Raw genomic sequence first — 12,238 nt, forward strand, 5'->3', positions numbered from 1 at the left:
GGCAGGCACCTGTAATCCCAGCTAGTTGGCAGGCTGAGGCAGGAGAATGGCTTGAACCTGGGAGGCGGAGGTGGCAGTGAACCAAGATCATGCCACTGCATTCCACATTCCAGCCTGGGCAACACAGCAAGAGTCGTCTCAAATAAATAAATAAAAAAGGTAAAACAAAAAAAAAAAAAAAAAAAAAAAAAGTCATATAGACATATCATGCATGTTTGCAAATTAAGTGACACAAGCTCATCATAACCAATCACATACATGTATAAAAACTGAACAATGACTCCTAATCCCACACTTCAGAAGTAGTTAACAGCTCATTTGTTTTAAAGAAAAATGAGCTTACACTATATTGCTCTATACTTTAACTATATAACAAAGACACATCTCCCTGCAGTACATGTAGATCTATCTCATTCAGTTTAATGATTAGTTTTCCACTGTGTGGATGAACTAAAATTTATTTAACCTTTCTCCCCGTTTTTTTTTCCTTCTTTTACTTTTTACTCTAACAATGTTACAAAACAAATTCTTGCATCTTTGCTAATTTGAGTGACTATTTCTTGAGACAGATTTCTAATAATGTGACTGCTGGGACAGAAGATATATACGTGCTGAGGTATTTGTTTTGTTTTGTTTTAAACAGGGTCTCCTTCTGTTGCCAAGCTGGGGTGTAATGGTGTGATCATAATCATAGCTCACCGCAGACTTGAACTCCTGGTCTTATACGATCCTCCTGCCTCAGCCTCCAGAGTAGCGGGGACTACACCTATAAACCACCACGCCCAGCTGGACGTGTAGAATTTTGATAGTTATTGCCAAGTCTGCCTTTCAACAAGGCTGTAACAATAAGCCTAGAGTGTATTAGTTATGTTTACCCTGCAGTTTCTTTTTTTATTTTTTGAGACCGAGTCTCACTCTGTCACCCAGGCTGGAATGTACTGGTGCGATTTCAGCTCACTGCAACCTCTGCCTCCCAGGTTCAAGCGATTCTCCTGCCTCAGCCTCCCAAATACCTAGCACTACAGGCATGTGCCACCACATCCAGCTAATTTTTGTATTTTCAGTAGAGACGGGGTTTTACCATGTTGGCCAGGCTGATGTTGAATTCCTGACCTTGTGATCCACTGGCCTCAGCCTCCCAAAGTGCTGGGATTATAGGCATAAGCCACCACACCCAACCCAAAATGAGCCAATGGGACACAACAAGGTTAAGTAATTCGTCTAAAGACTTGTAGACAGCGAGTGGCAGCATAAAGACCAAATCCAGGTCTTTCTTTTTTGAGACGGAGTTTCGCTCTTGTTGCCCAGGCTGGAGTGCAATGGTGTGATCTCAGCTCACTGCAACCTCCACCTCCCAGGATTCTCCTGCCTCAGACTCCCGAGTTGCTGGAATTACAGGCATGTGCCACCATGCCCGACTAATGTTCTATTTTCAGTAGAGATGGGGTTCCTCCATGTTGGTCAGGCTGGTCTCAACCTCCTTACCTCAGGTGATCTGCCTGCCCCAGACTCCCAAAGTGCTAGGATTACAGGCACGAGCCACTACGCCCAGCAATTTTCAGTAACACTAAATATTATATACTTAAAACATTTTTGCTAATCTGGGAAGTGAAAAACTGAAGTATTTTAATTTCAGGTTTAGCAGTTTTCCTGAAAGATAGAACCTAAGAATTTAAATGTGCTCACCATAATCCAGCAACCTACTCTATGTATCCCTGGAAAAAAGGTTCCCAGATTCACCTTGAGGAATTATTTGAAATATGCACAGCTTCTCCATTTACCTGATTTGCAGGGTAAGTTGGCAGGAAACCACCAGAAGCCTGGGCTGCAGCTCCACCCACTGGCCCAACAAGGTTAATGCCCATGACTGGCTGTCCAAGGCTGAGGGGCATGGAGCCCGCAGGGGTAGATGGTATCACAGTTGTCTGACTCACTGGCGTAGGCAGAGTCATAGAAAAACCACTTAAAGTTGGAATAGGAGCTGCTGGGAACTGGTTTAAAGCATCAGGACTCATTGCAGGAACGCCCCTCTACAAATGACAGAAGGAAAATGGATTAGGAGTTTGTAAACCACATATGATCGAAATCTAGCAAAGAGACAGAAAGGTAAAAATCTGCAGCTTTGTGTGTTTCCACTCTCAATCTCGAAACTCATGAATTTGATATAAGAAAAAAGTTACAAGGTCAATACAAACCTAATATTTAATAAAGAAATGGCCAACTATATCAGTTCTGACACTTTCTCTAACAAGTTTGGTTAATTCTATATGATCAAACCATTTAAAATGACTTTGCAATAAAAGAAAAACTGCTACCAGACTGAGAATACTTTATCTATATGTACGAAATTTTAGACAAGGACTTCAAGAGACAGAGTAATTTCAGCTATCACTGACTAACTTTCAAGTTGAGAAAATGCTAATATATATAAAAGTCTTTAGCTGGGCGCTGTGGCTCACGCCTGTAATACCAGCACTTTGGGAGGTCGGCACGGGTGGATCATTCGAGGTCAGGAGTTCAAGATCAGCCTGACCAACATGGTGAAACCCCGTCTCTACTAAAAATACAAAAATTAGCCAGGCGTAGTAGCAGGCACTGTACTCCAGCCTGGGCAATAGAGTGAGACTCAGTCTCAAAAACAAAACAAGTCTTAAATAATTTACTATTATGCACATCAAATAAACTGTACATTTTTGAGATACTATAAACTGAAAATGATCAAATTTTAATGTACAAGGAGTTATACAACATAGTAAAAAAGATTTCATATAGTTTCAATTTATATTAATAAAGTTATTTGATCTAACTTAAGAAACACAGTTTACCTGTGTTACTGCTATCATGGCGAGAACGGTATAAAGTTCTTCTTTTGTAAGTCTGCCAGGTGTAGTTCGATTAGCTAAGGCCCATATCTGTCCAAGAGTTTCCCTGGGAAGTCCAGATGACATCAGAATGGGATACAGTTTAGCAGTATCTATTCCAGTTGGAGTCATTGTGGTTTCTAAGATTTTCTTATAGGCATCTATTAAAGGGAAGACCAGATTACAAATGGAAACACATTAAAAGTGATTCAGTTTTTGGGGTGCCATTGCTGGTATACAAGAATAATTTTCAAAATGCTTTAATAGAACCGAAGCCATGTCAGAGTTTAAATTGCTTTAAATATATTCAAGTGTGGCTGGGCATGTGGCTCATGCCTATAATCTCAGCACTTTGGGAGGCTGAGGCCAGCGGATCATCTGAGGTCAGGAGCTTGAGACTAGCTCAGCCAACATGGTGAAATCCCATCTCCACTAAAAGTACAAAAATTAGCCGGGCATGGTGGCATGTGCCTGTAGTCCCAGCTACTTGGGAAGCTGAGGCAGGATAATTGCTTGAACCCCAAGACGAAGGTTGCAGTGAGCCAAGATCGTGCCTCTGTACTCTGCACTCCAGCCTGGGCAACAGAGTAAGACTCCATTACAAATATATATATATATTTTTGAGCTATTCAAGTGGAAGTGTCCAGCAGACAACTAGAGTCTGAAGCCTAGAAGAGTCTGGAGCTTGGTACTAAAGATAAGGTTTAAGGCTAGAGGTAAGACAAAGTCTTATAATTCAGTAGAAGACTGTAACGAGACAGCATGCTTTGGACTTTTCAAGAGAAGCTGTAGAGTAATGATGGTGCGAACAGTTTGAAAAGAGCAACAGGAAGTAAGAATTATACCAACATCACTCTTTCCAGTAAATTAGAGGTTGTGAGAGAAACCACTAAAGAAACTACGGAGAAACCACTGAAATACAGCCTTCAAGGAAAGACCTGGTTTCAGTCAGGGGGAGGAAGCAGAACAAATGTCTTAAAAAGGGGGGTACAGTTGGTGAGTTTTTGACAGTAACATGAATTTTCCAAAGGACCAAGTGGGAAATGTTGTCAGAGATAGGGCAAAAATAATGCCAATATTGCATGGGACACACTTATACTAAAAAAAATCACTTGCTGTTGACCTGAAATTCAAATTTAACTGGCTATTCTGTATGGTTACTTACTAAATCTAGCAAGCTTAGCTAGAGAAGCAAAAGTAAGTAGGGCTAAAGGAGACAGAGAAAAATATTTAAAACAAAAAGTTTACATCTGGGATTATGAGTATGGAGTACAGGTTAGTGGGCTCTCTACAAGAACACATTTTGGTCTGGCACGGTGGCTCACGCCTGTAATGCCAGCACTTTGGGAGGCCAAGGTGGGCAGATCACAAGGTCAGGAGTTCAAAACCAGCCTAGCCAATATGGTGGCTAAAAATACAAAAAAATTAGCTGGGCGTCGTGGCACATGCCTGTAATCCCAGCTACTTGGGAAAGCTGAAGCAGGAGAATCACTTGAACCTGGGAGGTGGAGGTTGCAGCCAAGATCAAACCATTGCACTACAGCCTGAGTGACCAAGTGAGACTCTGTCTCAAAAGAAAAAAAAAAAAAAAAAAGAACACGTATTTTGACTAGAAAGTATGCATGCATGTATGTTTGAAAGGAGGAGGGGAGAAAGTAATACAAACTGGCAGAAAAATGGATAAAACTCCAACATATACCAAGATCTAGATTTTGCTTGTTTGGCTTGAGGACAGAGAAGAAGAAAAGATGCAAACTGCATAATAAGCAGTTGGAAGAAAAGCCATTATTTTTATGTACAACTGAATTGTACGTGTGATTTTGGTAACAATCGGCCTTTTGTCTTTATGAGTAAACAAACATTAATGCAAGAAATTGAAGGGGACATAAAAACAGAGAAATATTCCATGTTCGTGTTTTGGAAGAATCAATGTTTTTAAAACACCCATACTACCCAAAGCAATGCGTAGTACAGATTAAATGCAATCCCTATCAAATACCAATTACATTTTTCACAGAAACAGAAAAAATAATCCTAAAATTTTTATGGACCCAGAATAGCCAAAGCCATCATGAGCAAAAAGAACAAAACTGGAGGAATTATAGTACATTACCATATATTACCTGACTTCAAATTATACTACAAAGCTATAGTAACCAAAACAGCATAGTAATGGCATAAAAAGAGACACAGACACCATTGGAACAGAATACAGAACCCAGAAATAAATCCACACGTCTACATTGAACTTATTTTTCAGCAAGGTTTCAAGAACATACATTGGGGAGGGTCTCTTCAATAAATGGTGCTGGGAAAAACAGACATCCATATGCAGAAGAATAAAACTTGAACCCATCCCATACCAAATACAAAAATCAAATCAAAATGAATTAAAGACTTAAATCTAAGACCAGAAACTATGAAACTACTAAAAAAAAAAAAAAAAAAACTTGGGGAGACTCTCCAGGACATTGGTCTGGGCAAATACTTGAGTAGTAACCCAAAAGGAAAGGCAACCAAAGCAAAAATGGACAAATGGAATCACATCAAGTTTAAAAGCTTTCGCATTGCAAAGGCAACAATCAACAAAATGAACAGACAACCACAGAGTGGGAGAAGAATATCTGCAAACTATACATCTGACAAGGGATTCATAACCAGAATACAGAAGAAGCTCAAACAACTCAGTAGAAAAAAAAACCTAATAATCTGATTAAAAAATGGAAAAGAGAACTGAATAGGCATTTCTCAAAAGAAGACACGCAAACGGCAAACAGGTTCATGAAAAGGTGCTCAACATCACTGATCCTCAGAGAAATGTCAATCAAAAGTACAATGAGATATCATCTCACCCCACTTATGATGGCTTTTATCCAAAAGACAAGCAATAGCAAATGCTGGTGAGGATGTGGAGAAAAGGGAACCCTCATACACTGTTGGTAGAAATGTAAATTAGTATAGCCACCATGGAGAACAGTATAAAGCTTTCTCCATAGCGGCTGTACTAATCTGTAAATCAACATTCAGAAGCAACCCAAGTGTCCATCGGCAGATAAATGGATAAAGAAAATGTGGTATATACATACAACGGAGCACAATTCAGCCCTAATAATAATTTTAAAAAAATTGAGATCCTGTCATTTCCAACAACATGGTTGGAATTGCAGGACATTATGTTAAGTGAAAATAAGCCAGGCATAGAAATTCAAACTTCACATATGTTCATTCATTTATGGAAGCTAAAAATTAAAACAACTGAACTCATGGAGATAAAGAATAGAATGATGGTTTCCAGAGGCTGAGAAGGGTACTGGGGATGGGGGAATAGGCACAAATATATAATTGGATAGAAGGAATAAGAGCTAGTATTTGATAGCACTACAAGGTAGGTACAGTCAACAATAATTTATTGTACAGTTAAAATAGCTTAAAGAGTATATTTGGAATGCTCATAACACAAAGAAGTAATACAAGCTTGAGGTAATGGATACCCTATCTACCCTAATGTGATTATTATAAATTGTATGTCTGTATCAAAGTATCTCATGTACCCCATAAAATATATACTTACTATACACCCATAAAAATTAAAAACTTTTTTAAAGAAGAAAATGCATTTTCAGGATTTTTTTTTTTTTTTTTTGAGACAGAGTCTTACTCTGTCGCCCAGGCTGGAGTGCAGTGGCATGATCTCGGCTCACTGCAACCTCCGCCTCCCGGGTTCAAGAGAGTCTCCTGCCTCAGCCTCTTGAGTAGCTGGGACTACAGGCATGAGCCACCACACCCAACCAAGTATCTTTTTCTTCTTTTGTTTTTGGCTCAGCAGTAAAAATACATGTAAAGAAAAAGCAGGCCAGGTGCAGTGGCTCACACCTGTAATCCCAGTACTTTGGGAGACTGAGGCAGGCAGATCACTTGAGCCCAAGAGTTTGAGACCAGCGTGAGCAACGTGGAAAGACCCTGTCTATACAAAAAATACAAAAATTAGCTGGGCATAGTGGCACATGCCTGTAGTCCCAGCTACTTGAGAGGCTGAGATGGGAGGACTGCGCGAGTCTGGGGAGGTCAAGGCTGCAGTGAGCCAAGATCGTGCCACTGCAATCTAGCCTGGGTGACAGAGTAAGATCTCATCTCAAAAAAAAAAAAAAAAAGTAAATATCATCTTGCACATCTTCCAATGTGGAAAAAAAGATGCCACATGGTCTTTTACTTCAAATGGTATTACAAACAAGTCATAGAAAGAACATTTTTAAAAATATAAACTAAGAATTCAGAAAATTACATTACATATTTTAGCAAAATTCTTGCTAAGTAAATTGCTGAAGTAAATATTTGATAATGTCCATTAAAGCATGATAAATCTAAGAAAGCTTTTAAAAATAAAAGTATGATGGTTAATAAAACATTAAAACAAAACTATTCTCCTTTATTTATATAGTTACTCCATATATGAGGCAGTCTTATGAAACACAATATTTAATTTCTGTGCTCTTTTAGAAAAAAAGAGACAATTCCTTCTGCATATTTTGTAACTACAACAGTAAATACTTACTACATTTACAATATTTAAAGCAAAATATCCAGATGGGAATCCTAGGCAAAGAAGCTTTTTTACCTGGAACCAAACTCTCATTGTAAATCCAAGGAGGCATTCCGGGCTGAACAGGATCCTGTGAGGGAAATACTCCCACACCTAGAAGATAAGAAACATTAATGTATATAGTGGTCCATGGAGAAGATGGGGAAATCACACTGAGTCATGTTTTTTATAAACAGCACTACTCAAAAAGTCACCAATACAATTAAATATTTGGTCCCCTGCCCTCTGATTCAGAATAAAATTATTTGATTTCTAAGCAACTCTTGTACAGTATGTTCTAAAGAGTGAATTATACAAAAACTAAAATGTATCAAATCAACATTCTAAATCATATCAGCCTTGCACCACTTAACATGTATTACAAATTAAGGGAAAAAACATGATAGATGATAGTTTAAAATTATATCAGATAAATGTCAATTAAAAAGATTTAATTGTCCAAGCTTTACTTGCAGCCTTTACTAATGTTTCTTTGTAAAGTTTCATTCTTTTTTTTTTTTTTTTAACCTACATATGGTACTGCTCTCTTAAATATACAGGACTTTTGTTTTTTTTTATCCAGTAAAATATCCTCCAAAAGTTTGCCTCCTAGGCTGCCTACATTCTAATTTATTTCTGAGGTTTGAATTTATAAAATTTACATCTTTTAGGCAGTGGTGCATATTATTTATTTTAGAGAAAGCAAAAGTATATTCTCATTGGTGACTTTTCCAGTTGTATTTTAACTTTTCAACCTTTATGGAAGAACAGAAAGTATAAGGGGGGAAAAAAGAGAGCTTTTATAAAATAAAAGAAAATTTTAAATCAGAAATAATTCCAATTAAGAAAACCAGTTATCAAAATCATTTTTTAGAAAGAGTAACTGTGTTGAAAGAATTCAGAGCAAAATCTTAGGGGTTAATTGGAGAAAGGAATGCATTAAACATATTTCAAGCAAAACTTTGATTAGCAAAATCAAGCAGCATACATTTGAAGATTAATGCTTAAGGTGTTAGCATTTGAGCAACGTTTGGTTAAACAAGTTTTTTGCTGAATGTTTCACGAGCTCACCACTCTCTTCAATTGACAGCTTTTGATCTGAAGTCTTTTCTGCCTTGGCAGTGGTGGTACCACTTATATATCCATCTACAGCACCCCCGTTACTGGCCGTTAAACTGGGATGGTTCTTACTGGAACCTGGGCCTAGGGCTTTGTGGCCAACTTCAGAGGTATTTAATTTTATTTGTTCCTGCCCAGATGTACTTATATCACAAGATACTAGGAGCTTCTCCTCCAAGGAAGGGCCTAAACAAACAGCATGAAGGATTATTTGTATATAACTGTATATGTCTAATCTTCTCAATCATCCATCTCCACCCCCATATTCTTTTTTTCTTGAGACGGAGTCTCAAAAAAAATTGTAGATTGTACTAGTGCAATCTCGGCTCACTGCAACCTCTGCCTCCCAGGTTCAAGGGATTCTCCTGCCTCAGCCTCCTGAGTAGCTGGGTATAGGTGCCCGCCACCACGACCGGCTAACTTTTGTATTTTAGTAGAGACAGGGTTTCATGATGTTGGCCAGGCTGGTCTGTAACTCCTGACCTCAGGTGATCTGCCCACCTCAGCCTCCCAAAGTGCTGGGATTACACACGTGAGCCATGGTGCCCACCTCATCCCCACATACTAAAGGGAAGGCCCTGCCACATATAATGTAAACATTGAAAGAATTCAATCACCACACATCTGTATAAGACTTGAGAGACTTTAGAGATTTCAGAGAACTTAAACATAATTATCCTACTGTGATTCTAAGGAATTCTATGAGACAGTAGGTAGAAGAGTGTAGTGGAAGGAGCACTACCTTTGAAATCTGACAATCTACATAAGCTAATAGTTTCACTAACTCCTAGGGAGGCCTCTGGCCAGTAACACCATCATCATCTCTTGTTCTGTTTCTATGTCCATCAAATGAGAAAGTCTGGACTAAGTACATGTCTGCCAAGATCCCTTCTAGCACTGTCTCAAGCCAGGATGTGTAGATGTCTCTACTCGTTTTATAGATGACAAAATCTAAGGTAGACAAAGGACAAATTGATAGTAAATGAACAACCTGGGCTTTTGCACCCAAGTGCTCTGTCACTGAACCAGAAAGAACACTTTCTAAAGAAGCCTTTCCTAGCTCCTTAATCTTAAGAAAATGATATTGGTGAATCTCCCAAACAACAATCTTCTGGAAAAATCAGGAGATTCCTTTTAAAGTTATACGGCAGTTTAAATTGCTCCTAGTTGAGGAGCAAAAGTTTTAAATCACCTTTCTGGAATGTGAAGACCCCAGAACTTAAAAATCTAGACTCTTATTTTGCTGAATTTCAATAGCAGTCATACATTCATGTACACATTTGCCAACATCACTGGATTATTCTACTTATATAACAGATATAAGTTATGCCAGGATATCTTAAGAATATTTTCATTAATAATGCTAAGAGTTACCTGCTTTTGGTATATTGTGTGAGGCTGAAGCAGTAGAGAAGTAAGAAATTTGCCCAGGGACACCATGTAAGGCAAAAGGCACTGGACTCTGACCTGGAGGGAGAGGCTGTGTCCCAGCCTTCTGAGTATGCAACTGGCCAAGTGGGGTGGAGGGGTGGAAAGACTGAAAGGGCTGGGACATGGAAGAAGGCCCACATGGGGGAACTTCAACAGGCCCCTGCATAAAGTCACTGAATTCTTCTTCGTCAAGAAAGGCAGGTGATGGGAAGACAGTTTTAGTAGAATGAGATGTGGGACAATCTGCAAAATGGAAAATGGCAATGAAACCCACAAAAATGGAAACCAACAGAGAAAAAGAAATTAAGATGTAGTACAATTCCAAAAGAATATATTGAAACATAAATAGTGGAGGTGAACAAGCAATAACAAGTAACAATGGTCAAATGGAATTATATGATGCAGGTAAAACACTTTGATGTCTATTTATACACAATTTTATGTCTTTTTAAAGGGGAGTTTTAATAGCTATTTTGCATTTGGTTCAAAAAAGGCAAAACTAAAAATGTATGTATCTATTCATTTATTTTAGAGAGAGGTTCTTGCTCTATCACCTAGGCTGAAGTGCTGTGGCATGCTCATAGCTCATGATCATAACAGCCTCAAACTCCTCAGCTCAAGCAATTCTTGAGCCTCAGCCTCCTGAGTAGCACATGCCACCATGCCCAGCTAATTCTTTCCTTCTTTGTTTTTTTTTCCTCATAGAGATGGTGTCTCACTGTGTTGCCCAGGCTGGTCTCAAACTCCTGGCCTTGACTGTCTTTCTTTCATTAGATCAATAATTTTTCCCCTGAGACCATATATGATTTACATCAAAGTGATGATTATTTTTGAAGTCGAAATGATCTGTTTATCTAGATAATATTATCTCAAACCAATATACATCAGATATAAGAAAACCTACTGATACAGTCCTGAATAAATTTTGGACAGATATATACTATGATGACTAAATTCCATTATTTACTAAGAAATTCAGAAAGAAATAATGCACAATACAAACTTGTAATTTTTGAAATATCATGTCTGATCCACACATTTGCATAGCTCATATTTCAGTAAAGTTACCAAATGAGGAATAAAAATTACAAAAGACAAGAACTTTTTTGTTTTTTTGAGACAGAGGTTCGCTGTGATGCCCAGGCTGGAGTGCAATGGCGTGATACAGACTCACTGCAACCTCTCCTTAGTTTCCCAGGTTCAAGTGATTCTTCTGGCTCAGCCTCTGAAGTAGGTGGGACTACAGGCACATACCACCACACCTGGTTAATTTTTATATTTTTAGTAGAGACAGAGATATGCCATATTGGCCAGGCTGGTCTCAAACTCCTGACCTCAGTGATCCACCTACCTTGGCCTCCCAAAGTGCTGGAATTACAGGCATGAGCCACCACACCCAGCCAAGACAAGAACGTTAAACACAGTATTAAGATGATATTTTCTTGTGAAAAGTATCAACACTAGGATATCATAAAGTGCTGAATCAAACAACTATAGTCAATTTAAGAAAGTAAATCCCTCCTGAAGACTACCTTTAAAAGATCTTTGGCACTAAAAGATATAAATGTTGCCGGGTGCGGTGGCTCACGCCTGTAATCCCAGCACTTTGGGAGGCCGAGACGGGTGGATCACGAGGTCAAGAGATCGAGACCATCCTGGTCAACATGGTGAAACCCCGTCTCTACTAAAAATACAAAAAATTAGCTGGGCATGGTGGCGCGTGCCTGTAATCCCAGCTACTCAGGAGGCTGAGGCAGGAGAATTGCCTGAACCCAGGAGGTGGAGGTTGCGGTGAGCCGACATCGCGCCATTGCACTCCAGCCTGGGTAACAAGAGCGAAACTCTGTCTCAAAAGATATAAATGTCAGCCGGGCGAAGTGACTCATGCCTGTAATCCTAGCACTTTGGGAGGCCGAGGTGGGTGGATCACAAGGTCAGCAGATCGAGACCATCCTTGCTAACATGGTGAAACCCCATCTCTACTAAAAATACAAAAATTAGCTGGGCGTGGTGGCATGCGCCTATAGTCCCATCTACTTGGGAGGCTGATGCAGGAGAATCACTTGAACCTGGGAGGCGGAGATGGCAGTGAGCTGAGTTCGTGGCAGTGAGCTGAAATCGTGCCACTGCACTCCAGCTTGGGTGACGGAGCAAGACTCTGTCTCAAAAAAGAAAAGAAAAAAGCCAGGCATGGTGGCTCACACCTGTAATCCCAGCACTTTGGGAGGCCGAAGCGGGCAAATCACAA

At 39.3% G+C, this 12,238-nt stretch overlaps 1 protein-coding gene across 15 annotated transcripts in view; it reads right to left on the reverse strand.

Moving 5' to 3' along the window:
- Window positions 1-12,238, reverse strand: part of SYNRG (synergin gamma) — a 94,538-nt gene that overhangs the window by 54,746 nt on the left and 27,554 nt on the right. For 5 of the 15 annotated variants that reach the window (XM_032280806.1, XM_032280805.1, XM_032280802.1 and 2 more), the window contains exons 7-11: window positions 9,934-10,233; window positions 8,512-8,745; window positions 7,477-7,554; window positions 2,826-3,022; window positions 1,782-2,030 (exon numbers count right to left, since the gene is read on the reverse strand). In XM_032280806.1, the coding sequence (XP_032136697.1) occupies window positions 1,782-2,030; window positions 2,826-3,022; window positions 7,477-7,554; window positions 8,512-8,745; window positions 9,934-10,233 (1,058 nt within the window). The remainder of the gene's footprint in view (window positions 1-1,781; window positions 2,031-2,825; window positions 3,023-7,476; window positions 7,555-8,511; window positions 8,746-9,933; window positions 10,234-12,238) is intronic. The other 10 variants (XM_032280814.1, XM_032280812.1, XM_032280811.1 and 7 more) reach the window with 5 other exon arrangements.

The sequence above is a fragment of the Sapajus apella genome, unplaced genomic scaffold (genome assembly GCF_009761245.1).
Source record: "Sapajus apella isolate SASKATOON/1434 unplaced genomic scaffold, GSC_monkey_1.0 scaffold12, whole genome shotgun sequence".
Taxonomy (NCBI): Eukaryota; Metazoa; Chordata; class Mammalia; order Primates; family Cebidae; genus Sapajus; species Sapajus apella.